We start from the raw sequence: 27349 nt of genomic DNA, 5'->3' as shown, positions 1-27349 counted from the left end.
GTTCTCCTCCCATGTTCTCCGCTCTCCCCGTGTTCTCCTCCCATGTTCTCCGCTCCCCCCGTGTTCTCCTCCCATGTTCTCCGCTCCCCCCGTGTTCTCCTCCCATGTTCTCCGCTCCCCCCGTGTTCTCCTCCCATGCTCTCCGCTCCCCCCGTGTTCTCCTCCCATGTTCTCCGCTCCCCCCGTGTTCTCCTCCCATGTTCTCCGCTCCCCCCGTGTTCTCCTCCCATGCTCTCCGCTCTCCCCGTGTTCTCCTCCCATGCTCTCCGCTCTCCCCGTGTTCTCCTCCCATGCTCTCCGCTCCCCCCGTGTTCTCCTCCCATGTTCTCCGCTCCCCCCGTGTTCTCCTCCCATGTTCTCCGCTCCCCCCGTGTTCTCCTCCCATGCTCTCCGCTCTCCCCGTGTTCTCCTCCCATGCTCTCCGCTCCCCCCGTGTTCTCCTCCCATGCTCTCCGCTCCCCCCCATGTTCTCCTCCCATGTTCTCCGCTCCCCCCCATGTTCTCCTCCCATGCTCTCCGCTCCCCCCGTGTTCTCCTCCCATGTTCTCCGCTCCCCCCGTGTTCTCCTCCCATGCTCTCCGCTCCCCCCCATGTTCTCCGCTCCCCCCATGTTCTCCTCCCATGCTCTCCGCTCCCCCCCGTGTTCTCCTCCCATGCTCTCCGCTCTCCCCGTGTTCTCCTCCCATGCTCTCCGCTCTCCCTGTGTTCTCCTCCCATGCTCTCCGCTCCCCCCCGTGTTCTCCTCCCATGCTCTCCGCTCCCCCCGTGTTCTCCTCCCATGCTCTCCGCTCCCCCCGTGTTCTCCTCCCATGCTCTCCGCTCTCCCCGTGTTCTCCTCCCATGTTCTCCGCTCCTCCCGTGTTCTCCTCCCATGCTCTCCGCTCCCCCCGTGTTCTCCTCCCATGCTCTCCGCTCCCCCCGTGTTCTCCTCCCATGCTCTCCTCGTGTTCTCCTCCCATGCTCTCCGCTCCCCCCGTGTTCTCCTCCCATGCTCTCCGCTCTCCCCGTGTTCTCCTCCCATGTTCTCCGCTCCCCCGTGTTCTCCGCTCCCCCCCATGATCTCCGCTCCCCCCGTGCTCTCCGCTCCCCCCGTGTTCTCCTCCCATGCTCTCCGCTCTCCCCGTGTTCTCCCCCCGTGCTCTCCGCTCTCCCCGTGTTCTCCTCCCATGTTCTCCGCTCCCACCGTGTTCTCCCCCCATGATCTCCGCTCCCCCCGTGCTCTCCGCTCTCCCCGTGTTCTCCTCCCATGTACTCCGCTCCCCCGTGTTCTCCTCCCATGTTCTCTGCTCCCCCCCCATGATCTCCGCTCCCCCCGTGTTCTCCCCCTGTGCTCCGGGCAGGAATGATAATAGTCCATTGGACAGGTGGGTCCCGCATGGGATACCACACAGGGCCATGCATTTGCTAAAGCCGCCTGAGCACGGGGGAGGGGGTGACATATTATAGGCCCCTGTTTGCTACCTGGTGTGTGATGTCCATAAAGCTCAGTGTATGCGGTCGGCTCTATAAATAAAAATACATACATCCATTTTGTATCAGGGTGCTGCAGAGCACAGCATACACGGTCAGTATATCGATATTATGTACACCGTGCCAACAATGTACCCAGTGTGAAATATACTACAATAAGTACACGCATAAGCACAGGCCTCCAGAGTCCCCGCCCGACAGAGCTGACAATCTAATTGCTATGTGGGAGATTTACAGAGACAGAAGAGGGAGGAATATATACAATAATAATAAGCTGAGCTGAGCCTTACTGCAGGGAGCTGCTAATACACAGACTGTATACACTGACTACACTTCAGTGTACCAATCACACTACCACATTACCAAAAACAGCCACATCCAACATGGCCGCACAACCAGCCAGCCGGAAGTGACACCACACGTAGGACTTCACACCGTCTTCCCATCATGCTTCGGTGCTGCCCGCGGCTTACAGCTTCCTTCCCCAGAATTCCATGCGGCAGTGACATCTCGGACATCAAGATGGCGGATAAACTAGGTGAGGGAACCGGGGTAGGGGATGGGAGAGGGGGTGAATAAAAAGTTTATTACATAGAATAAAACCAATCTGGGAGTTATTAAGAGAGGAAGGGGGGGGGTTGTGAGTCAGTGGGGCCCTGACTGCCACGGGGGGTGCTGTGACCTTGTGGAGGGTGAGGGGTGACACAACCCTAAGTGTCCCTTAGCTCAGTATGGCTGGACTTAACCTGCAGTCACCAAGCTGTGCACCCCCTCACACTGACCGGTTACTATCTGTGGGGCAGCAACATCACCCAATCCTCATGTGTTATTGTGAGTCTGGGTCCTTCACAATGTCACAATGCTACCTGATGAAGGTCATGGGAGATACGGAGTAATGAATATAGTTAGGCTTGTTATATAGGAGGCGCAGGTGCACGCCCGGCGTTGCACATGCATGTGGCGCGCATGTTTCGTTTATATGTTGTAAGCAGTGGCGCGGATAGGGGGCGTGGCTATAGACATCACAGCGGCAGCAGTGCGAAAATATAAATTTTCATGTATTTGCTGTGATCTGCCTTGCCACCGCTCACTGCCGTGCGCGCGCGACTGAAGTATAGCACGCCAGGCCTGGACACAGCCAATTCTAATTGACGTGCACGCACTATATTACACGCCATAAGGCTACGGCCCCGCTGCACGCGCACCTGCGAGGATGGCGGTGCGTGCACCCGAGTTCCCCGGTCTGCAGTGAGCTGCAGGGGAGGAGTGACGGGGTGCGGCCGTGACGTCACCCGGCAAGTTCGCCCTCATTGGCTGAACAGCCTGGAGCGTGGCCTAGCGCTCTGTCGCGAGTCCTGATCTCAATTCTCTTGAGGCTAAGGCCCCGCTCCCTCAGTCAGCGCGCCCGCACTGCATGCAGGCAGCGTGCTGAAGGCACAGACCGCTATCTGCGGTCTGTAGGGAGCGGGAACCGGAGCGGGGAGGGGGGGGGCGTGGTTTGAACAGAGGGTCCGTCCGTTCGTACCCCCCTCCCCTCCTCCGGTGTGCAGGAGCCCGGAGTTACGATCACGCTCTGGCGTGATCTGAGACGGCAAAAAAACCAAGACGTGACACACAGCTCAACAGGCCGCCTCGCTACGAGCTCCTTCCCTGCTTACCTCATTGGCTCACACGCGCACCACGTGACGCGTCAACACTCCAAAACACCTTCTGATAGCGCTGGCCGGCTGACGCGTCACAGCACGTAGTGAGCCACGGAGGGAGGAGGCAGCGGGGACCAACGGATTGCAGGTATGGGGCTGGTGGCGCACGCGCCACTGGACGCAGCGGGACCAAGCCCTGAGAGCAGGAGAAACTGTTGTTGCAGCGGGCCCGTCCCCATTGTGGGGCGGCTCTTGTCCCTGCAGCGTCCGCTGCAGTAGCCAGCGGGGACCTGGCCTAATACAGTGAAGGGCAAGATTACGTTTTTTTATTTCAGTCATGACATGCAAGTGCCTTTTTTTATTTATTTATTTTTTTGGGTGTTGATAAAAAAAATTCAGCTGTTTGCTGCTAATACCAGTGAGTAAAATTAGAATCAAGGTGATACTTTGAATCATGTATCCGCTACTTTTTCTCCCTCACAACCATATTTTATAGGGTGGTTTTTCACAAATTGTAACTGCTTCACACGGTGACTTGCTGGGTCCTTACTTCTTCATGTAACTAACAATTGGATTGTGTGCGCGCTAATCTGTTTGCAGGCGTTTCTTTAGCCAAGTACTGTTCACCTGCAGACTAACTCTGTTTCCCTTAGTGCCACTCGCAGAAAGCAGACTCCTGGATGTCAAGCTGGGACAGCTGCCCACCTGGTTGGCATCTCGTGATTTTACCCCAAATGGGATCCTTGGCGCTTTTCGCAGAGGTCAGTACTTGGAAAAACCAGAACAATGTCGGAAACAAGAGGGCTTATTTATATTAATAACCATTTCATATAGCACTTTTCTCCCAATGGTACCCAACGCAATTATAGTGTTCAGTGCTCAGTACGTAGGATTTGTAAAGACATCCCTGAGCTTACAATCTGTTTTTGGTGCCTGAGGCACATGGAGATAAAGTGACTTGCCCAAGGTCACAAGTAGCGAACACCAGGAATTGAACCAGGTTCCCCTGCTTCAAACTCAAGTGTCGTTAGCAGTCAGTGTGTTTAATCGGTGAGCTGCTCCTTCAGCCCTATCTGCCAAAGTCCATGGTGAATATCAGCCATTTCGATGTGTATATATAGAATGAGGCCCTTGATGTCTTATTTGACTGTGAAGGGTGGTTGACACTCGCCAGCCGGCCTGTGTCTAATAAATTGGAGTTGGATGACGTATAACACAAACCTGCCATATAGCTGTGATTTCACTTAATCCCCACCTTCTGGGTGAGCAGCTGAGTGGGCATAATGATTGCTATTGGTCAGAACCAGAGCTATTTTCCATGGTATACTGTATTTTACAGATTCATTTAATGATTAATACAGTGCTGCTTTGACTGCTTACATTTTGCTATTATGTAGAACAGAGGTGGCCAACTCAGATTGTCAGCTTGTGGTGCTGGGAATTCAGGGCAATCTGAGCTTCGTTTATGGGGGCAGGGGTGGGCAGCTCCAATCCTCAAGGGCCACCAACAGGTCAGGTTTTCAGGATATCCCTGCTTCAGCACAGGTGGCTCAGTAAGACAGCCATCTGTGCTGAAGCAGGGATATCCTGAAAACCTGACCTGTTGGTGGCCCTTGAGGACTGAAGTTGGCCACTCCTGATGTAGGATATTACAAAGCTAAATCTTAAATGGAGCCATCCTTGGCCCAGCTTGCATTTGTGAGTTCTGCATTTACCCCTAAGCACAAGCCTCGCACTCATGTAAATGTGCAGAGAATAACTCTCCTCTGCTGATTTTCCTTTAGGTCACAACCGGTATTTTGACAAATACATTTTTGTGAAGAAAGGAGGGATCGGCGGAGTGGCCATGCTGCTGGCTGGCTATGTCATCCTGAGCTATGTATGGGAGTACGATCACATCAGTAAGTTACATTGTAAATGTAAAGTGTTACATTGTCACAAGTGGACCCGAAATGGGGAAACATGGCTGTCAGTAATGTTACTGCCCGTGCTGTGTCAGTAATGTTCCTGCCCGTGCTATGTCAGTAATGTTCCTGCCCATGCTGTGTCAGTAATGTTCCTGCCCGTGCTGTGTCAGTAATGTTCCTGCCCGTGCTGTGTCAGTAATGTTCCTGCCCGTGCTGTGTCAGTAATGTTCCTGCCCGTGCTGTGTCAGTAATGTTCCTGCCCGTGCTGTGTCAGTAATGTTCCTGCCCGTGCTGTGTCAGTAATATTACTGCCCGTGCTATGTCAGTAATGTTACTGCCCGTGCTGTCAGTAATGTTCCTGCCCGTGCTGTCAGTAATGTTCCTGCCCGTGCTGTGTCAGTAATGTTCCTGCCCGTGCTGTGTCAGTAATGTTCCTGCCCGTGCTGTGTCAGTAATGTTACTGCCCGTGCTATGTCAGGAATGTTACTGCCCGTGCTATGTCAGGAATGTTACTGCCCGTGCTATGTCAGGAATGTTACTGCCCGTGCTATGTCAGGAATGTTACTGCCCGTGCTATGTCAGGAATGTTACTGCCCGTGCTGTGTCAGGAATGTTACTGCCCGTGCTGTGTCAGGAATGTTACTGCCCGTGCTATGTCAGTAATGTTACTGCCCGTGCTGTGTCAGTAATGTTACTGCCCGTGCTGTGTCAGTAATGTTACTGCCCGTGCTATGTCAGTAATGTTACTGCCCGTGCTATGTCAGTAATGTTACTGCCCGTGCTATGTCAGGAATGTTACTGCCCGTGCTATGTCAGGAATGTTACTGCCCGTGCTATGTCAGGAATGTTACTGCCCGTGCTGTGTCAGGAATGTTACTGCCCGTGCTGTGTCAGGAATGTTACTGCCCGTGCTGTGTCAGGAATGTTACTGCCCGTGCTGTGTCAGTAATGTTACTGCCCGTGCTATGTCAGTAATGTTACTGCCCGTGCTGTGTCAGTAATGTTACTGCCCGTGCTGTGTCAGTAATGTTACTGCCCGTGCTGTGTCAGTAATGTTCCTGCCCGTGCTGTGTCAGGAATGTTACTGCCCGTGCTATGTCAGGAATGTTACTGCCCGTGCTATGTCAGTAATGTTACTGCCCGTGCTGTGTCAGTAATGTTCCTGCCCGTGCTATGTCAGGAATGTTACTGCCCGTGCTATGTCAGGAATGTTACTGCCCGTGCTATGTCAGGAATGACAGATTATGTCCCCATTACGGTTCACAATGCAGCATGATGTTCAGTAGCCACATTGGTTGCGGAATTGAACCTGGTCACCGCGGCCGTTTTGCCGTAACCAAGTCGGTGCCGTCGCCGCAGACCGTTTCTCCGTTAAGGTAAATTAATTTAACGGCATTTAGCGGTTAGTGTAAGGGGTTAGATTTTTAAGGTTGGGAATTAAGATAAGGGGTTGCAGGGTAGGGGGTTAAGGTTTTTAGGGTAGAGTTTATATTAAGGGTTTTTAGGGTAAGGTTCGGGGCTTACCTTAGCGGTGAAATGGCTGGTGGAGAGATGTCCCTGCAGCGAGGTAAGGCCACGAAACGCTGCCAGCGACTTTGACCAAATGTCCAAGACTGCATTGGTTGTATAACAAGAGACACCGATATCAGTGTGTGTGTCTTGGATTGCTACCTGAAGAGGTCAAGGGCAGCTTTGTGCTTATCACATTTAAGGCATGTAGTTATTTTGATCTTTCTATTTCAGAGCATGACCGCTGGAGAAAGTATCACTAAGTGAAGAAACCCCTACAGACCCTAATCGTGGTTCATCATTGTCAGTCATTCTCTGTACAGTTCGGAGGCAGATTCTGACCAATAAAAGCTCTTCTGTTGGATGTGTGTTTCACTGTAATAAATAGTGAAGAGAAAATCCCTAGTCTTATTGGCATGTTCTCATTAGATGGTGCCATGGCAAAGCATGCATCCAATATCTTTAATATGCTGTTTGCATGGTGTATAAGCACTTTAGTTACATATTTTGGTTTTAAAAAAAAGTCCCGTCAGCCACACATGGTTAAACCCCAAAAGGCAGATTGTACCGTGAATGTGTTGGACTGGTGTTTTGTGATGCCCCAAGCCAGCAAAAAAAGTTAATTTGTATCAGCACAAAATTATAGATGGTGGGGGATCTGAGCAGGGAAGAGGCACAATCCATAGGGTAATTGACTAGTAATGCCTGCTGGATATCACTTCGGTGCTCATCTGTCCCCTCCGTCTGGGTTTCTCCCTCTTAAAAATAAATAATCCTGAGCATGGTGACTGTTAAAACTGTGCTGACTGACCGCCCCGTACAGATCCCCAGCATGAGACCCTCACACTGACTGACCTCCCCATACAGATCTAGCGTGAGAGGGAGGAGCTGACGTTTTCCGCTTATGATTTTACACCAGTCATCCATCGATAACGTTCTTGTACGAGGGCAGCTATGGCGGATTGTAATCAGGAAGTTGACGTCTGCTCATCAGCCTGACGAGCCCGCAGCATACTCCACCACCTTGTTTGTTTGGAAATTAATTTGGAAGCGCTATTAATGAGCATGAAGTATGTTCATTATTTCCAAAAGACAGTCATGGAATTTCACACAGGGGGAACCGGTCAGTTCCCCAATCTCTGCCAAAAAAGGGGTAGTTCAGTATTGGAATTAATATGTATTGCTGGACCTGAGGGAGAGTGTCGAACTCTTGAAGGCTCGTCTTAAAATATTCATTGTTAGTCCAAATAAATAATTTAAAAAAAGTATCATCTAATACTGTAGTTATTTATTTGCACTACTGCAACTGGATTAAAAACAACTCCCAACTCTGCCAATAAAAGTAAACTAGAGCGACTGTGAATGATCAGTGATGAGTATGACCGTGCGGGTGACGTCACCCACGTTTTAGCTGCAGTGATTTGTGGCCTGGGTAGACGCGACGTGGAGGCGTGTTGGGGGGGACAAGGCCGTGACGCCACAAAGCTGGTTCGCCGCTCACGTGACCTGGCTGTCGCAGAATCAAATTTAACTGATTCTTTGCGCGCCGGCGCACGGTCTACGGCCGCGATTATTGCCTTAGGACATTGTGATTGTGCCGCGCTTGCACTCCTCCACGCGGTCTCGCTGACCATGGACGCGACCCCTAGCACTTTAGTGAATGGATCCTATTGTGTATTGGAACCTATAGATCTCTTATAAAGGCCCAGAATATCTCGTATGTATTGTAAAGAAATCAAGGGGAAAAAAATCATATATAATGTACGATTTTTATTTAAAAAAATAGTCGGCGGCAAAAATGTTCACTTATGCCACGTGGTGAGCAGGAGGTACGGCTCGTTTCTCTACCAGCTACTCAGACAGGGGTTGTGGCAGAAAACAGCCCGGTATTTACATTAAAAAAAATCCTAAAACATCAAAAGGGTGAAGAGAATTAAAAAAAAAAAAAAGTGACATCTTGTCTGTCCCCAGTGTCCCTGCTGCCAGAGTAAAAAGGAGTTTCACTCCTGGGACCAGCACACCGTTCTGCTTCACAACCCGCGAGCGGACCCATGATGTCACTGCCCACTCAGGAACGCCAAGTGACCCTTTGTGCATCTGTTGGCGTAGTGTCCTTTCTCGCCGCACTGCGGAACAAGAAAGAGGTTACCCAATGCAATGCCGGGAAAGTACTACAGCAGGGGTTCTCAAGGCCCCCCCCCCACAACAGGTCAGGCTTTTAGGATATCCCAGCTTCAGCACCGGTAGTTTAATTAGTGGCTCCTTAAAACAACCTGTTGGGGGTGGGGCTGGAGGATTGGGGTTGACAACCCATGTACTAGAGTAACAGAGCTAATATCAAACAGCAATACCTAGAGTTGCCCAATATTCCGATATGATAGTAGTAATCGCAATAATCTAAGATGGTAAGTCTATAGTTACATTTTTTATGAATGAGATAGTACTGGCACAATTCCAAAGGGAGGAGAAACAGCCGCGGGCGAGGAGAATCCGTCTTCTGCAGCCAACACAACACAGACAAACATTTATTCAAAGCGCCGGTCTCCTCAGAGACAGAAATACAAAGTAAAGCTCTACTCACAAGTTCACAATGAAGCTCTGCATTTAATGGGACAGCCAAGAACAGTGGGATAACAACGTCATGATGAAAGGTCCATACAGGACCTGAAACATTGTTATCCCACTGCTCCTGACTGTCACATTAAATGGAGAGCTTCATTATAAACTTGTGAGTTGAGCTTTACTTTGTATATGTCTCTGAGGAGACCTACACTTTGACCAGTACTATCGCAAAAAAAATCTTCATTCACTTATGGGAGTCACTGAAGTTTTGGGGACAGCTCGTGACACGCAATTGAAGTCACGGCAGCCTTGTAGGTCGATCTGCCCATGCAAAGGGGATCCCAGCACCCGTCCCCTTTACACCGAGCAATTAACAGCAGCAGCACCCCCCACCCTCCTTCCTCTATCTCAGAGGTTTACTGAAAGGCAGAAGTAAGACCATACTATATATTTGGAAAAAAAAATATCTTGTAAAGAACCAAGTCTTTTTTTTTCTTATTTAACAGATTTATATATCTCATCTATTAAAACAAAAGCCTCCAGTCCCACCAACAGGTCAGGTTTTCAGGATCTCAGCTTCAGCAAAGGTGGCACATTCTTCAACTGCACTACCTGTGCTGAAGCAGGGATATCCTGAAATCCTGACGTGAGAGAGATATAGATCTATAGATAGACAGATAGATAGCGTGCAGATGCTAGAAACATTTTTCCCCATAAATAGTGTGTGGGGAGAGTATGTATGTCTGCCTGACCTTATAGCAGGTGACCTGCTCCAGTGGTCTCGGGCCTCGGTTCCCCATGCTGTTGTTCTGCGTCTGCATGACACCGATATTCTGAGGGGTTCGGTACGGGTTCATGGGAGACATCTGGCTCGTTAGCTGGATGAGGGAGGACGATCTCTGTAACATCTGGTTGTTATTTTGCTGAACCCCCACAAAAAGAAGAAAAGAAAGAAGTGAGAAAGCGGTCAATGAAATGCCCGTTTTTTTCCGAAGTCCGTGCAGGGAGGGGCAGTACCTTCTGCTGACTCTGGATCTGCTGGGGTAGAGGAGGCTGCTCGGTGGTTCCCATGGGCAACTCAAACCGCGGGCTGGAAAATCGGACACGGGAGAGAAGTGAGACGCACTCCGCGGATCTGGAGACTAATTCCATTTTACATTTCATTGTGACATCCTGCTGGTGCCGTTTTCTTCACTGAAGAAATAGCGACCAGGATAATATTTTGGGGGCCTACACAACGGTAGTCTACAAATGCTGTGTGGCCCCTGATCTTCTACCAGTCAGTGTGAGCCTCCTTAGAAAGCAGGGGACATTATGTGCATCCCTGTGCTCTTACAAGACGGGTGTGTAGTTACAAAAGTCTCCCTGGGCAAGTCCAGGACAAACTATGACCCTCCCACCCCCCAACTCAGCACTTCTCTAGGGCTTGCTGACAAACTGGAGAGGTGGCTGATGCCAGTCCCCATGAGGGGATTCGGGGGGGTGGCTGGGTCTCTTCCTCTCCCATTTTATTACTGTTGTTATTGTGGGGGTGTACACTCACTACATTATTCATATTTGATCCTGGTTACGGTACTTTGCAAGTGGCCTACATGCTATATGTTGGAACACGTAAAATTGTTCCCCTACCTCCTTCCTCCTCTTATTTTTGTAGCCCATACTAGGGGTGCTCAAGCCCCTCCCCCCTATCTCCCCAGATCAGGTTTTCAGGATATCCCAGCTTCAGCACAGGTGGCTCAATCAGTGGCCCAGTCGAAGACTGTGCTGAAGCTGTGCTCAAGCAGGGACAGATATCCTGCAAAATAAACAGGCAAAAAAAAATATCTCCCTGGGCAAAACAGCACTAGGTTTATCAAAGAAAGGGAATCAGACTGAAAGTTACGGGCGGTTTTCCCCTGGTAACTCTGGTGCTGTTTTCTGTGCAGGTTTTCGCCGTCCGTAAATAACTCACTCTCTGGGAACGAATGTGCTGGTCAGCGATCACCGCTGCCAGGTATACAGTAACTGCAATCAGGGCACAGCCCAGAGAGGCCCGGGGATGAGGAGGTGGTGAAGAAGCTACTTACTGCATGAATTTACAGCCGGGACCCTCCTGACAGAATCCCACCAGATAGTTGACACAGATCACCCTGCGGGTGTGCCGATGCCTGCACAGTGGGCCTGTTGGGGACATCACCAAGAGACTGAGGGGAACACATCACAGAAGACAAGGCTGCGACTAAACGCTCTTATCTGATGCACACTCCGAAAGGAGACTCGCTGCGATTAACCCCAATCAGTGCAGGATTTCCCCCCCGTCTTACCGTGCTTACAGAAGCCTCGGTCATACCAGGGACAGTCTTTGATCTTCGACTCCGGGTCAATGTGTAAAAACGGACACTCCTTGTTACTGCACTCCCCTGTCAGACAGACAAGACAACGTGAATGTACGAGAAAGGACATCGCTGAGCTGGGGACAGCCTGTTTCCTCCCGGCAAATATTTGCTGCCGATTCAAATTGCTGCATTGGGGAAATGTTAACTTTGCCTGGAAACGCAGACACTGCGCTGTATAGTGATGGCAAGCACACACCTGTCACACGAAGGCTCCAATCTTCGGCAGATTTCGAGCAGTGCCGGTTGCCAGCTAACCCCGCATGCTTGGACCTTTATGGCAGATTTCATACCTGGGCACCTTCTGACTTTGGTGGGATACAGGAACACCCCACTATCTGCCTGGCAATGCCAGTGATGGGCACAGGAAGGGGTGGTAGGCTGGAGGTGCTCGCTCGTCTCTTACCGAATTTGGAGTAGAAGTAACACTCGGGCATCTTGGTCATGTCATACTCGTGCAGGAACTCGCACTGGTCGCCTTTTTTGCAGAGGCCTCGTAACCAGTGCTTACAAACCACCGTCTTCTCTCCGCTGATGTGACGGAAGGGACACATCCCCCCTGTAGGGAGAGCAGGCAGTGAGGGAGGAAACCTAAATCCCCACCCCGTACCGGGGCGAGGGGTGTGAGCGAGCAGAACCTCAACACATACCCCTTACAGGATGGGACGGGTGCGAGCGTGTGTATCCTAAAAACACACTCCTTACAGCGTGAGAGATGTGTGAGGGGGGTGTAAAATAAACCCATCCTCGTACAGGGCGAGAGAGGAGAGAGCAGGACCGCTGCCTCTAACTAAACTCATTATCTGCACAAATTGGCGACAGTAAGGAGCCAGCATCTACACCCAAATCTTATATGGCGAGAGGGGGAGTGAGCAGGGCCGCTGTCTGTAACTAAACTCACCCTCTGAAAAGTGAGTGGCAGGGCCTCAACTACCTCCACTTATAGGGTGAAAGGAAAGAGTGAGTGCAGCCTCCACCTGTAACTCAACCTACAGAATATGGGTGAATCTAAAACCAGTCACAACGTAGATATAAATGACACATTACACCCAGCTCGTTACCTTTCCCGCAGGCCGACTTCAGGAAATACTCGCAGACGGCAGCTCCGGACTCTGCAAGAACACAGCGTCAAATACTGCGAGGAGCATAAATTACACACAGACCCCACAGGTCCCGGGGGAGGGAGGGATGATACCTGGGTATGTATGTTTTTCTTTGTTTATATAGCGCCGCGCCATCCATGTGCATAGTGCCTTACAGCAGTAATACACGTGACCCTATAGAAGTAAGTGCTTCAACATAAAAGTATCATTAGGAAAAGGAGTACCTTCCCCGAAGAGCTTACAATCGAAGCGGTAAGTGGGAAGAACTTAACAGACAGTAGGTAAGTGCGACTGCAAGGGGTCATGGTAAATGCATACGAGATGTATAGGATCGGCCAATGGAGCTACCCAAATGCTTCATTAAAGAGGTGTGGTTTAAGATGGGCCTTAAAGGTGGATAGAGCGGGTGCCAGTCGGATATTGAGGGGAAGGGCATTCCAGGGGTGGGGGGCAGTCAGTGAGAATGGCTTTAGGCGGGAGAGGGCTTTAAATTAAAAAAAAAAAGGGGGGTAAACAGAAGCATCCTTGAACATAATGCAAAATTTGGGCAGGTGTATACTGGGAGATTAGGGTGAGCTGTAAGGAGGAGCAGAGGAGTGTATAGTGAGATATTAGGGTGAGCTGTAAGGAGGAGCAGAGGAGTGTATAGTGAGATATTAGGGTGAGCTGTAAGGAGGAGCAGAGGAGTGTATAGTGAGATATTAGGGTGAGCTGTAAGGAGGAGCAGAGGAGTGTATAGTGAGATATTAGGGTGAGCTGTAAGGAGGAGCAGAGGAGTGTATAGCGGGAAATTAGGGCTGAGCTGTAAGGAGGAGCAGAGGAGTGTATAGCGGGAAATTAGGGCTGAGCTGTAAGGAGGAGCAGAGGAGTGTATAGCGAGATATTAGGGTGAGCTGTAAGGAGGAGCAGAGGAGTGTATAGTGAGATATTAGGGTGAGCTGTAAGGAGGAGCAGAGGAGTGTATAGTGAGATATTAGGGTGAGCTGTAAGGAGGAGCAGAGGAGTGTATAGTGAGATATTAGGGTGAGCTGTAAGGAGGAGCAGAGGAGTGTATAGCGGGAAATTAGGGCTGAGCTGTAAGGAGGAGCAGAGGAGTGTATAGCGGGAAATTAGGGCTGAGCTGTAAGGAGGAGCAGAGGAGTGTATAGTGAGATATTAGGGTGAGCTGTAACGAGGAGCAGAGGAGTGTATAGTGAGATATTAGGGTGAGCTGTAAGGAGGAGCAGAGGAGTGTATAGCGGGAAATTAGGGCTGAGCTGTAAGGAGGAGCAGAGGAGTGTATAGTGAGATATTAGGGTGAGCTGTAAGGAGGAGCAGAGGAGTGTATAGCGGGAAATTAGGGCTGAGCTGTAAGGAGGAGCAGAGGAGTGTATAGCGGGAAATTAGGGCTGAGCTGTAAGGAGGAGCAGAGGAGTGTATAGTGAGATATTAGGCTGAGCTGTAAGGAGGAGCAGAGGAGTGTATAGCCTTAAAAGAGAGGAGAAGAATTTTGTAAGTAATACGGGATTTGATAGGAAGCCAGGAGAGGGATTTCAGCAGGGGAGACACCGAGACAGATTTAGGAGAGTGAAGTGATTCTAGGAGCAGAGTTGAGGATAGACTGTAGGGGTAACATGTGAGAGACAGGAAGACCGGACAGTAGAAGGTTACAATAGTCGGAGAGGATTATGGGTTGGTGTTAGAGTTTTAGCAGTAGAGGGACAGAGGAAAGGGTTAGGCGAATGTGAGGGAGGAGTGAAATGTGACCCCTAGGCAGCGTGCTTGTGCTACTGGGTGTATGATAGCACTACCCACAGTAATGTAGAAGGGGGCAGTAGGGCCAGGCTTGGGAGGAAGTATGAGCAGCTCCTTCTTGGACATGTTAAGTAAGAGTCAGCTGAGGGCCATTCAGGATGCTATAGCGGAGAGATATTCAGAGACTTCAGTCTGTACAGCAGGTGTGAGGTCAGGGGTAGAAAGGTACATTTGTGTGTCATCAGCATAGAGGTGATATTAGAAGAGATGTGATAACGTCACATAGAGACTGTATGCAGAATACTGTCCGAGCCTGGGAAGGGACCGGTACTTGAGTACTCCCTGTCCGTGCCCGGTACTCAGTTACTCACTATCCATGCCCGAGATGGGGCTGGTACTTGTGTACCCCCTGTTCGTGCCCGGGGCGGGACCAGTACCCGGGTACTCCCTGTCCGTGCCTGGGAAGGGGCTTAAATTCATGTACTCCATGTCCGTGCCCGAGATGGGGCCGGTACCCAGGTATTCCCTGTCAGGGCGCGTGAAGGGGACGATACTCTGGTACCCCCTGTTCGTGCCCGGGGAAGGGGCAGTACTCAGGTACTGCCTGTCTGTACCCAGGAAGGGGAGGGGTCGGTACTCAGGTACTCTGTCTGTGCCCAGGGAGGGGCTAGTACTCAGGTACTCCCTGTCTGTGCCCGGGGAGGGGCTGGTACTCGGGTACTCCCTGTCCGTGCCCGGGAAGGGGCTGGTACTCGGGTACTCCCTGTCCGTACCCGGGAAAGGTCTTGTACTCTGTATCCATACCCGGGAAGGGGCTAGTACTCAGGTACTGCCCATCTGTGCCTGGGAAGGGGAGGAGCTGGTACTCGGGTACTCCCTGTAGGTGCCTGGGGAGGGGAAGGGCTGGTACTCGGTACCCCTGTTGATGCCCGGGGAGGGACTGGTACTCGGTACCCCTGTTGATGCCCGGGGAGGGGCTGGTACTCGGGTACCCCTGTCGGTGCCGAGGGAGGGGCTGGTACTCGGGTACCCCTGTTGATGCCCGGGGAGGGGCTGGTACTCGGGTACCCATGTCGGTGCCCAGGGAGGGGCTGGTACTCAGGTACCCCTGTCGGTGCCCAGGGAGGGGCTGGTATTCGGTACTCCCTGTCGGTGCCCAGAGAGGGGAGGAGCTGGTACTCCCCGTCGGTGCCCGGGGAGGGGAGGAGCTGGTACTCCCCGTCGGTGCCCGGGGAGGGGAGGAGCTGGTACTCCCTGTCGGTGCGAGGGAAGGGGCTGGTACTCGGGTACTCCCTGTCGTGGGAGGGGTTAGTACTCGGGTACCCCTGTCAGTGCCCAGGGAGGGTCGGTACTCACTGTCCATGCCCGGGAAGGGGAGTGGCTGGTACTCGGCTACTCAATGTCTATGCCCGGGGAGGGGCTGGTACCCATGTCGGTGCCCGGGAAGGGGAGGGGCTGGTACTCGGGTACCCATGTCGGTGCCTGGGAAGGGGAGGGGCTGGTACTCGGGTACCCATGTCGGTGCCTGGGAAGGGGAGGAGCTGGTACTCGGGTACCCCCTGTCCATGCCCGGGGAGGGTACTCACTGTCCATGCCCGGGAAGGGGAGGGGCTGGTACTCGGGTACTCAATGTCCATGCCCTGGGAGGGGCTGGTACTCGGGTACCCATGTCGGTGCCCGGGAAGGGGAGGAGCTGGTACTCGGGTACCCCCTGTCCATGCCCATGCCCGGGGAGGGTACTCACTGTCCATGCCCGGGAAGGGGAGGGGCTGGGCCCCCAGCTGCTGCTCCACAGCCAGCTCCAGGTCGAACCGGATGTGATCCACACAGGCGATGAGCTCCTGCATCTTGACCGACACCGACTCACACACCGATACCTCGCGGGGGCCGCCGGGAAGAACCTCTCACCCGGCTGCCATGGACACCAGACCCGGCTAGCGGAGCGCAGAGCGGGTCCCGGGATCAGTGTGAGTCTGCGCCGGGGATCAGTGTGTCGGGGTGTGATTGGAGAGCCTGACGCGCTGCATCCTGGGAGCTGAGGTGCCATGTGAGAGCAGGAAGCTGCAGGTCAAATATGTATGTGTGTATGTGTGTATGTGTGTATGTGTGTATGTGTGTATGTGTGTATGTGTGTATGTGTGTATGTGTGTACTCAGAACTTTGCAAAAGAAACAAAAACCAGTACAGGGAATTATAATACAATAAGTGCAACAAGACACAGGAAAGGGGATCCCTGCCCCGGGGACCTGTACAATCTAAGTTTGTGTGTATATAATATTGTGATTTTTACAAACATAACACATCAGAAATGATATGTATATATTTAACATACAACCCATAGATTGAATGCAGCTCCAAATAATCAGACTGTGTCCTGTAGTAGAATATTCAAGGTGAATCAGGGAGCGAATACTCTCATGGTAAATGCCGATGTAAAACCAACGTTTCCAAGGGCCAAGTTTGTCTGTAATTCACGGTTACCATAGAGCTCGCCCGGGCAATTGGAGTGGAAGGAAGACTCTGAAGCCGTACCGAGCAACACAGATTCAAACTTCAGACCCGGGAAGCAGGTGCACGCTAACCAGGGAGCTTCAGGAGGGTGAAGGCAAAGCGCGAGACAGAGCACCGGGAGAAAACAGACACCATGACTGCACCTATCGGAGGCTCGGGGCGACCTATACACGTCCCAGTGCTTTTAACGCACCTTTGTTTGGGAGTGTGTTCCAGAGTTTTTTTTTTTTTAAACGTTATACCTTGAGTAATAACTGCTCTGTACTATGGTTCTTTTTGTCTTCTGATTCCTTAAGCATCCATAGAGGACATACGTTTGTTTTAAATCTACATTTACCCTGAGGTTATCCACGCTCTGCTTCCCCTTGGATAGATATACCATTGCCTGTTAATGTGTGTATGAGATGTACTGTGTTGTTGCTGACCCTGTGTGGGAGTTAGACGTTACATGCCGCGTGTGCTGAAGTTATTCGTAATTAGTGACTTTTTCCTTTTAATTTTCGGCAGAGATCAAACGTGATCAAAACAAGGAGCAAACCGTCTGGATATAAACACGGTGACACCGGCGCCCTGATCTCACCAGGAGGAGCAGTGGCAGCCCCCCAGGTGCAGAGAGAGCCTGCGGCCGCATATTTTACTCCTCACGGACGCTCCCTCGAAATATTAATTAGATTTTTCCTCTTCCCTGCAGCTCCTGCGAAGAAATCTACAGCCAATGGTCAGCGGGCGCCCGTTATCATGAAGCTGCTGCAGCTTCTCAGTCGTCACTTGTCTCCTGGCTCTGTGTTTATAGGATGTCTGTGCCCAGGTGGGGGGATTCAGGCAGCTCGCCGCTGGGTCCCTCCCAGTCACTGGCTTAGGTCACATCTGTGGGGGGTACAGCTCGGAGCCCTCAGGTTCTTCCGCTCTTCTCTCTCACTCTGTCACGTGCCCAGCGGTGGGAGGGCACAGGTCCCTGCCACACAGAGGAGCACTTCCAGCTCTGGCTCTGACCCGCGGGATGCGGCCGAGGAAGATTTTGGGATCGTGTCGGAAAAATATTCGTCCAGAGCAGTGTTCAAAAAAACCTCCCCCGAGCTCCAGAACCTGAGATATGCAGAGGATGAAGAGGACGAGGCAAAGTGGAGGCCCAGGCGGGGCCCGAGGAACACACCCCAATGGTACTTCTTACAGTGCAAGGCCAGAATAAAGGACGGCAAGGTAAGAGCACCTCCTAGCCCTGCGGACATTGTGAGAGCCGGATCTATGCCCCGTACGCTAATCAAACGGGACAAACGCGCAGTGCTCAGCTTGTCCGGTGTCACCGGTGACGCGACCTTTTCTCTGTGCGCAGCTGGCCGAGGCGTTGGAGCTATTTGAGGTGAAGATGCTGCAGGAGGAGAAGCTGCAGCCGGAGGAGAGTAACTACACCGTGCTGATGGGAGGCTGCGGGAGAGTCGGCTATGTGAAGAAAGCCTTCCAGCTATACTCGGACGTAGGTATCTCTGGCGCCTCCTGCCCCACACCTCTAGGAATCACTGAAGCCCCCTACCCCATACCTTGAGTAATGACTGGAGCTCCCAGGTCTTACCCGCTATACTCACTCCTGTCTTTTAAGCCTCTACACGCTAATGAACTTCATTAGACGCACTCATATTGTCAAATCATGTCCACTTAAGAGTCTGTTTGTCTTCCACTAGAATAGGATCAGACTGCTCTGCAGGGCAGAGACTCTCCTTTTTACTCTGCTTCCATAGTAGCAGTTATCCAAGGACTGATATACATATATACCCCACTGATACACTGAAGCTGCTCCTCTGATTGCGGAGTACATAGCTGGTGCTTTGTAAGAATACATTTAATATGGTAAAGCACAGAGTATATTGTATATGGATCACCTGCACAGTTATTATCCCACATGGGTTGTCACCTTCCGTCGCCTGAATTCAGTTTGGGCGACCTGACACCTAAGACCGCACATTAAGTGGCTCCGTTTGCATGATCTAGATGAAGAAGCGAGGTCTGGAGCCCACTGAGGCAACGTACACCGCTCTGTTCAACGCCTGTGCAGAGTCGCCGTGGAAGGACTCTGGGCTGCAGCATGCCTTGAAATTACAGCAAGAGCTGAGGGCCAAAAACATCCAGCTGAATGTGATTACGTACCAGAGCCTGCTGAAAGTCTGCGCCCTGTGCTCAGACCCTGCAGAGCTGCTTTGAGATATTGAAGGTGAGTCAGCTGGAGGATACCAACCAAACGCAGGCCTGAATATACATGTCCTCTGAAGAAATATATATATATAATATTAATATATTAATTATTATTAATAAATATAATCTTATACTATATTAGTGAAAGCACTGTATGCCTGCCTGCCTGCCTGCCTGCCTGCCTGCCTGCCTGGATGTCCGGTGTCCCTAGGGGAAATCTCATTGGTCCCTTGGGCCGCCCCCGCACACCTCTCATTGGCCTGAGGCGGAGTGACGGGCCAAAGGACACACAGGGGACACAAACACACACAGGGACACACACAGGGACACACAGAGAGTAGGGGGGGGTGTACATTAGCAGCATGTATAACCCGGGGGGTGGGGCTCACATACCCGCCGGTCCCGGAGCCTCCGCCTCTTCCTCCCCGAACATCAGCCTCCACACCCGCGCGCACCTCCTCCTCTCCCCGTGTCTCCCGCGCTTTCAGCCCCCCCCCCCCCCCCCCTCCGGCGCCGCTACAGTCAGCGGGGGAGCGAGTGCCCGGGACACAGCGGGGAGCGGCCACAACAAGCTGCCTCCCGCCTCAGATCCACATGGGAGCTTCCGGACGGGTGAGTGAGCGGCCTTCACCCCCCTTCACCCAACCCTCACCCCCCTTCACCTCCCCTCACCCACCCCTCACCCCCCTTCACCTCCCCTCCACCCCCTCCCCCCCCTGGCGCCACTACAGTCAGCGGGGGAGCGAGCGCCCGGGACACAGCGGGGGAGCGGCCACAACAAGCTGCCTCCCGCCTCAGATCCACGTGGGAGCTGCCGGACGGCTGAGGGAGCTGCCGGACGGCTGAGGGAGCTGCCGGACGGGTGACTGAGCGGCCGGACGGCTGAGGGAACTGCCGGACGGGTGAGTGAGCGGCCGGACGGGTGAGTGAGCGGCCGGACGGGTGAGGGAGCGGCCTTCACCTTCCCTCACCCACCCCTCACCTCCCTCCACCCCCCCTTCACCTCCCCTCCACCTCCCCTTCACCTCCCCTCCACCCCCCCTTCACCTCCCCTTCACCCCCCTCCACCTCCCCTTCACCCCCCCTTCACCTCCCCTCCACCCTCCCCCTTCACCTCCCCTCCACCCCCCACCCACCTCCCCCCCTTCGCACCACCTCCCCCCCTTTGCACCACCTCCCCCCCCTCGCACCACCTCCCCCCCTTCCCACCACCTCCCCCCCTTCCCACCACCTCCCCCCCTTCCCACCCCCCCACCCTTCCCACCCCCCTTTCCCACCACCTCCCCCTTCCCACCACCTCCCCCCCTTCCCACCACCTCCCCCCTCCACCCCCCCTTCCCACCACCTCCCCCCTCTACCCCCCCTCCCCACCACCCCCCCTTCCCACCACCTCCCCTTCCCACCACCTCCCCCCTCCTCCCCCCCTTCCCACCACCTCCCCCCTCCACCCCCCCTTCCCACCACCTCCCCCCTCCACCCCCCCTTCCCACCACCTCCCCCCTCCACCCCCCCTTCGCACCACCTCCCCCCCTTCCCACCCCCCCCTTCCCACCACCTCCCCCCTCCACCCCCCCTTCCCACCACCTCCCCCCTCCACCCCCCCCTCGCACCACCTCCCCCCCTTCCCACCCCCCCCTTCCCACCACCTCCCCCCCACCCCCCCTCCCACACATGTGTATACACACAAACATGTTGTATACACACAATATATACATACACACAATGTATACATACACACACATGTATACACACACACCATGTATACACACACATGTATACACACACACATGTATACACACACACACATACAATGTATACACACAAACATGTATACACACACACTATCCCCAGCACCACCACATCAGCACACCGCTATCCGATGCCCCCCCAGCACACTGGCATTCTCGGCTCCCCGCCATTCCCAGCCCCCATCAACACCATCAGCACCCACACATCGCCACCTTTGCACCTCCCCCATCGGCACACCCACATCCGCACCCCCACATCAGCACCAAACCCTCCCAAATCAGCACACCGATACAATCACCATCAGTACAGCCACAGCAGCACTACCACCGCACATGGGCCGCGTGGACCACTCCCCACCCAAATGCCACACCCACACCACAAACATCCCGGGCAACGCCGGGGCTCTCAGCTAGTATTTATATAAATATAAAAATTGTGTTGGTTTTTTTTAATCATTTGTCGAGCTCTCATATATATATATATATGAGAGAAAGAGAGAGAGCTCGACATATGATTTAAAAAAAAAAACAATTATTTAATCGGACTGTAACCCCCCTCCCTCTCTCACCGCGGCGTCTCCCAGCATTCTCCTACATCTCCCCCTGCAACTCCCGTGAACATGGCTGTGCGGCGTTAGATGACACTGCTTTGCCATGACAACGGGACGCTGCGTCAATTTGTCATGGCAACGCGGCGTCATATGACACCACACAGTCATGTTCACGGGAGTTGCAGGGGGAGACGCAGGAGAATGCCAGGAGACGCCGCACCGTGCCGCTGGTAAGACTTGCGAGCTGGTAAAATACACTCGCCCCAGGCAAGTGCATTTGTCGAGAGGTGTGTATGTGTGTGTGCGTGTGTGTGCGTGCGCGCTTCAGTATTAGGTGATACCTTTTTTATTTGGACTAACAATTTATCACGGTATGTTCATTTGCATGTCATTTCCCAGAATCCCTTGCTGCAGTGGGAGCACTGTATGCTGGGGATAATGGTGAAAGGCAGGGTTGCAGACCTGCCTAAGACATGTGACTGTGCTCACAAGGGGTATTTTTATTTGCTATATGCAATACGGTGGAGGTTTCTTGTCGCCTTTTTCATCCACCATAACTTAAAACGTGTGTGTGTGACCACACGCACATACACTACTGTATATATTTCTTTATTAACATTACTTGATCCTGGCCGGGGGACCTCACAGAGTTGTTTATGTCATTACTAGAATGAAGTTATCCAAGAGTATAATGTCTTTAACGCATCTTATTATTAGATTTAAATTTCAACCTACTCATCCCAAAATACTTTCCCTGCCGCATCCTCCTCAGATCATCACCAAACCCCCCTGTATGCTTTCATTTTGTAATCAAGAGGGAACTGCTGCCGCGCAAAGTATTTCACGTTCATGCTGACATTTGAAGTCCTTTTATTTATGCAGATATGGTGCACAATGTTTGGGGGTGACCCTTTCATCAGGTGTCAGACACAATATTTAGAACCCAGGCCTGATCTGTGCAGCTTTGGAATCCGTGCTGCGTTTCCTGGAACCTATTGTATGATTTGCGCTTCTGTGTTTCTATTCAGAGGCAGCTACCGGGTTACAAAGTACATTAAGTTAGGAAACTAGTGTTATAGATGATAGAAAGCGTGTTGCATGACTGAGGGCTCTCACTTTAGTACAACTCGGGCACTTGTTGCTGGGTGGCACAGAGGGTCCCCATGTGGTTAAGAGCAGGGACACTGCACAATGACATCATGCAGAGCCAGCTCCCAGACATCTCCTTTATTCCCCAGGAAATCGTACAGAAAGGTCACATCGTCACCGAGGAGACCATCAACATCCTCCTCATTGGCTGCATCAAGGACAAGGAGCTCGGCTTCCGATACTCCCTGCAGGTACGCTGCTCTATGTCCTGCACTCCCTGCACAGGGAGGATGCAGGGAGTGAGGCAGCACTGCCGTGAGGCCCCTGTGATAGTGACAGTATCTGTAAGAATTGATCTGGATGTTGTGGGTTAATATGACTTTCCCCGCTCATCTTGCTGTGCCCAGGAATTTGCTGTAAGTAAATAACTTATTCGGCACATTTTTCACATCTCTGGCGCAGGTTTGGCGGCAGATGCTCCGTTTGGGGATTAAACCGAATGACAGCACCTACAACCTGCTCCTTCGCGCCACTAGGGATTGTGGGATCGGAGACCCGGCAGTGGCTTCGGGTTTGTTGCTGCGCCCCGTGGAACCAGCACCCCAGCAGCGAAAGGTCAGGACGGGCAAACAGGGGAAAAGGAACAAGGAATACGGAGTCAGCACTGCGACCGAGCACGACGTGGAGATGTTGGAGCAGCAGCTGTTTTTGGGGAATCCTAAAGATCCCCAGCAAAATAATCCGGACATTCATGCCCCAGGAATGAACCTACCGTCTGCACCGGAACCTGCTGGGATAAAACGCAAGAAGTTCCAGTCCCCTAAAGATGTGGTGCCCATTAACACAGACCCCATGCTCCCCAACACTGATCATAGCTACACTGCTCAGCATCCCCCAAACCTGCTGGACCTCCGGGTAAACGTAGGGGCGGTGGTTTCCTTAGGGAGGGTCTCTGGCCCCTCGGATAGGCTCGCACTGATCGGGAACATGGAGGGCTTCTTACAGAAGATGCAAGAGGACGAAGTGACTCCCAATATAAAAACCTTCACGCTTTTAGCAGAAGCGGTGGAACCCAACAGCCAATCAGAAGCCGCCCTGCTCGGCATCATGGACTCACTGAAAATCCGAGCAGACGTGGCGTTTTTCAACACCTTGGTGAGGAAGAGGAGTAAACTGGTGAGCCTAAAATCGGCAAAGGTGAGGAAGGGGACCCAGATCTCATTACAAATCTCCCTCTCCAACATTGTGCTTGGTAGATGCCACTACATACGAAGATATTACGCAACATGCTAAAAACAAGCACATGCAACCTCGTGTCAGAGAATCAAAGCATTCAGTATCTTAGTAGCACCAACTTACATGTCAGTCTCTGTAAGAAACATGGGCGTGTTCTATGGTGGGTGATGTACGGGTGTGATAGAAGGAAATGGATCTGTACAGTGACAATAGGGAAATACGCTTAAAGATTGTGATCGTATAAATACAGTTGTGTGCTCATTTGCATGTCATTTCCCAGAATCCCTGGCTGCAGTGGAAGCGCTGTATGCTCAGAGATAATGGGGAAGGGCAGGGTTGCAGACCTGTCTAAGGCCGAGTCCATAGAAGGACAGGCTGCGCTGAGCCATGCGGACGCTCCGCGCTGAGCCCCTGCATCCTCAATGAGGATGCCTTGAGAGGGGGCTCACGCGAGCGTCCGCAGGCGTGCTGAGGCGCTGGATTTTTCAGCCGACAGCCAAGCTGTTTTTCAGAGCGCTGTCGGCTGAAAACATGCAATCAGCGCGGAGCAGCGTCAACGTCACAGCGCCAATGTCACAGCGCCGTGACGTTGACGTCGGTGCCAGCGACGTCACTGCCCCGCCTCCCTCAGCCTCCGATCGCGGCCGCTGGCTCGCCTGCATGGGCATGAAATCGCGCAGATTTCAGCAGGCGAGCCTCAGCGTCAGCGCGGTCCAGCCCTGCTTCCCCTTCTATGGCCCCAGCCTAAGATGTGAATGTGCTCACAAGGGGTATTTTTATTTGCACTACGCTGAAGGGTTTTTGTCACTTTTTTTTACCCACCATAACTTATTTAATGTATGGTATAAATACAGTAGGAACATTGAGAGATTACAGGGATATGCCAAACAGGTTCAAACACAGAGTATTGATCCAGGTAGCAATACCCGTCACACATTCTCCCATGGCATTGTAGAAGAGGAGTCCGCAGTGTATTGATGCTGTAGGTCTCTGATTACAGGAGCTGCTACCTATGTTGGCACAGCGAGGAATTGCCCCAGACATCAAGACGTTCTGTAACTTGGCGATTTCCTGTCACAAGAAGGAGGACGGATTACAGCTGCTCACAGACATGACGGTATAAACACGCCTGTCCAAATCAGGCTAACCCCTTCAGTGCTGGAAGCAGCTCTGTGCATCATGTCGCTTCTCCCGGTCACTTGTTGCTACTCCATGTTTGTGAGCACTCCCGGCATTTGGCGAATGAAAGTGCGAGAATTCACCGGCCCTTGCAATAATAATAATACCCTGGCGCTGATGTTATTTCAAAGCCGCTCTACGTTGATCGTTTCAGAACTCGGGGGTCCTTCCAAACAATTACATCTACAGCGCCCTGATTAACGTGGCGGTGAAGAGGATGAATTATCTCTACCTGACGGACATCCTGCGGGACATGAGGAAGAGGAATGTAGCGCCCAACGAAGTGGTGATCCGCCAGCTGGAGTTCGCTGCCCAGTACCCACCAAACTTTGACAGAGTATGTGCCAGATTACGAGCTTGGAGTGTGCAGGGGTCACAAAGGGGGGGGGGGGGTACATAGGACTGACACATTGTATGCACCCCACTGAGCAGCGCCTGTTTTTAAATTCTGACGATCAATTGTACAGTATATATGAAGGATGCTTTAAAGCCATTACTGGCAGACACAGTAGAGGAAAGGAGTCTGGTGATGTGAATATGAGATATCTTCAAGCAGTACTCCTTTTTGACACCTTGTTTTTAATAGATTTGAAGCAGAGAATCTCCGGAGCTGAACCGCAACGATTTCCGCTGTAGGGACCACCTGCTAACCGAGATACTTACCTCGGAAAGGGGTGCTGGTATTTGTACCGTGGGTTCTATTGGCCCACGGGACATTTAAAGCCAAAATATTCATAGCCCTGACTGGGCTGTTACCTGCGCCCTCTTCCAAGGTAAGTATCTCAAGAAGCAGGAGGAGCTGAAATGAGGTTTAGCTCCAGAGACGACCTACTTCAAACCTAAAAAATTTTTTTAACAAGTGTTGCCAGGAATGTCTCTTTAGGGCCACATATTGTAACAAGGTGGGAAGTTAGGCTGCAGCACGGGCAGGACTGAGGTTTTACAGCAGTTGGGCGAATGTGGCCGTTACGAGGGCCCAGTCTGGCTCATCAGCCAAACTAATAAGGCACAGAAACATTGTTTTCCCCTTTCTTCACCCCACCCCCGGAGCTTTCCCAGAGGGCCCTGAACAAGTTTACAGAATATATGATCAGATGCACTAATAATTCTGTTTCTTTCATGCTAGTACAAAGGCAGGAACGTCTTCCTGGAAAAGATAGACGGCTTCCGCGGTTTTTACAATCGCTGGCTGGGGTGGATGGCGGCGGATGAAGCGCCACACCCGTGGGCGAAATACAAAACTACGGCCAAATCCAAGGAACCCGCCGCGGAGACGAGCACAGCAGAATAATCAGCAGGAGGCTTTCGCGGTCTTGCCGCAGCTCTCGGACTGCACGAGGTGTTCCTGTGGCTGCAAATTGTACATGAACTGTAAATGTAAAATAAATGGAAATGCAAACTTTTCACCAAACTGAAAACAGAGGTTAAATTCAGACTCATTCTTTTGCAAGTTGTAAATTTCTCATTACAATCTCAATATAAAATGCTAGGGCATAATCTGAAGGACCCTGGTGTGCTTGGATACAACATTAGTGTGTAATACAGAAAACCGGTCAAGGAACCCACTGCATTGTGTATAACCTATCAAAAGGTTAATATTGGGGAACATGTATTTTAGCCATAGTAAGGGGGAAGGCGAAAGAGTTGCACAGTTGTATAACAATAGCAGGAATAATTTGTCCAGCCGTAGCCAGCATAGATGAGATTAAAACCATCACTCAGTCCAATGGATATTAAGTTTATTCCACCCTCTTGTTTTCAACAAAATCCCTAAAAAAAAAACAAAAATGGCATACTCATTAAAATTACCAGTTACTAAACAAACACTGAACCTCGCCAACATGTTGCCAAAACGTCCAACTTGAAGGAGCCAGACATGATGTGATTTGAGCAGTTTCCTTTTTACAAAGAAAAGTCCAGACAACGGTAAAACATGGAGTCTCCAGCCTGAAACGTCATCCAGAGCATCCTCTGCAGCCGCAGTGTGTACATTCAATGATCCTCCCCTGCACCAAAAGGACATGCATGTTATTACACAACAGTGGGATCCTCTTGGTGAGATTGGTGGTGGGTACCAGCACAGTATTCTAAGAACCTAAGGCCGCGTCCATGTTTAGTGCTTGCGGGCGGAAGCGCGCTTCCGCTCGGCACTGAGCCCCTGCAGCCACAATGAGAGCGGCTTTAGTAGGGGCTCGCCTACGCTTCCGCAAGCGCGCGGAAGCGTAGGTCTTGGGGAAATTTTAAATCTTCGCGCTTGCCGGAGCACAGGGCCGGTCACATGAGCGGTTCGCCCAATGAGAGCGAACCAGCTCAGTGACGTCATTGGCCCGGCCGCCGACACGCCCCCGGACGGCGCGCTGTCTAAGGCCAGGGAAAGCACCCGCTTTCCCTCAGCCTCAGCGCGCCTCCGCACACCAGGAGTAACCATGGCCGAGGCCTAAGTCGTATCCAAATACAGCTTCATATGATGGGCTGGGCCCAAGTGAGGGTCCTCACTTAATGATTCTTTGCCCCATAAACATCCAGTCGGCACATAGTAACGCACGTT

At 52.0% G+C, this 27349-nt stretch overlaps 4 protein-coding genes across 6 annotated transcripts in view; 2 read left to right on the top strand and 2 right to left on the bottom strand.

The window, feature by feature from the left end:
* The first annotated feature begins 1890 nt into the window (after positions 1 to 1890).
* Positions 1891 to 6893, top strand: ATP5MF (ATP synthase membrane subunit f). Its single transcript, XM_075565827.1, has 4 exons — positions 1891 to 2008; positions 3767 to 3874; positions 4898 to 5014; positions 6764 to 6893. The coding sequence occupies exons 1-4, from the start codon at positions 1918 to 1920 to the stop codon at positions 6790 to 6792; spliced, it is 345 nt and encodes a 114-aa protein (XP_075421942.1). The 5' UTR covers positions 1891 to 1917; the 3' UTR covers positions 6793 to 6893.
* Positions 6894 to 8279: 1386 nt separating this feature from the next.
* On the bottom strand, positions 8280 to 16267 carry CPSF4 (cleavage and polyadenylation specific factor 4). Of its 3 annotated transcripts, none has more exons than XM_075565820.1 (8): positions 16045 to 16267; positions 12525 to 12575; positions 11870 to 12022; positions 11395 to 11490; positions 11158 to 11251; positions 10109 to 10181; positions 9844 to 10014; positions 8280 to 8655 (listed from the first exon to the last, which is right to left on the bottom strand). In XM_075565820.1, exons 1-8 carry the CDS (start codon positions 16145 to 16147, stop codon positions 8587 to 8589), a joined length of 810 nt encoding a protein of 269 aa, XP_075421935.1. In that variant the 5' UTR covers positions 16148 to 16267; the 3' UTR covers positions 8280 to 8586. The 3 variants fall into 3 exon arrangements, with proteins under 3 accessions (XP_075421935.1, XP_075421937.1, XP_075421936.1); XM_075565822.1 differs by lacking the exon at positions 16045 to 16267 and adding an exon at positions 15887 to 15970; XM_075565821.1 differs by lacking the exon at positions 16045 to 16267 and adding an exon at positions 15657 to 15692.
* Positions 16268 to 16303: 36 nt separating this feature from the next.
* On the top strand, positions 16304 to 26219 carry PTCD1 (pentatricopeptide repeat domain 1). Its single transcript, XM_075565819.1, is given in 11 exon segments — positions 16304 to 16367; positions 17319 to 17417; positions 17503 to 18011; positions 18145 to 18285; positions 18798 to 18989; positions 18991 to 19017; positions 22536 to 22637; positions 22849 to 23583; positions 24623 to 24739; positions 24956 to 25138; positions 25928 to 26219. Coding segments are annotated over 9 exon segments (2124 nt in total). The 5' UTR covers positions 16304 to 16367; positions 17319 to 17417; positions 17503 to 17549; the 3' UTR covers positions 26093 to 26219.
* A 304-nt stretch (positions 26220 to 26523) lies between these two features.
* Positions 26524 to 27349, bottom strand: part of BUD31 (BUD31 spliceosome associated protein) — a 3060-nt gene continuing 2234 nt past the window's right edge. The window contains exon 5 of the mRNA XM_075565826.1: positions 26524 to 26807. Coding sequence (XP_075421941.1) covers positions 26757 to 26807 — 51 coding nt within the window. The 3' untranslated portion in view covers positions 26524 to 26756. The remainder of the gene's footprint in view (positions 26808 to 27349) is intronic.

This window comes from Ascaphus truei, chromosome 11, assembly GCF_040206685.1.
Source record: "Ascaphus truei isolate aAscTru1 chromosome 11, aAscTru1.hap1, whole genome shotgun sequence".
NCBI classification, from domain to species: Eukaryota; Metazoa; Chordata; class Amphibia; order Anura; family Ascaphidae; genus Ascaphus; species Ascaphus truei.
The sequence above is the reverse complement of the archived record's forward strand: the minus strand, read 5'-3'. Positions and strand labels throughout refer to the sequence as shown.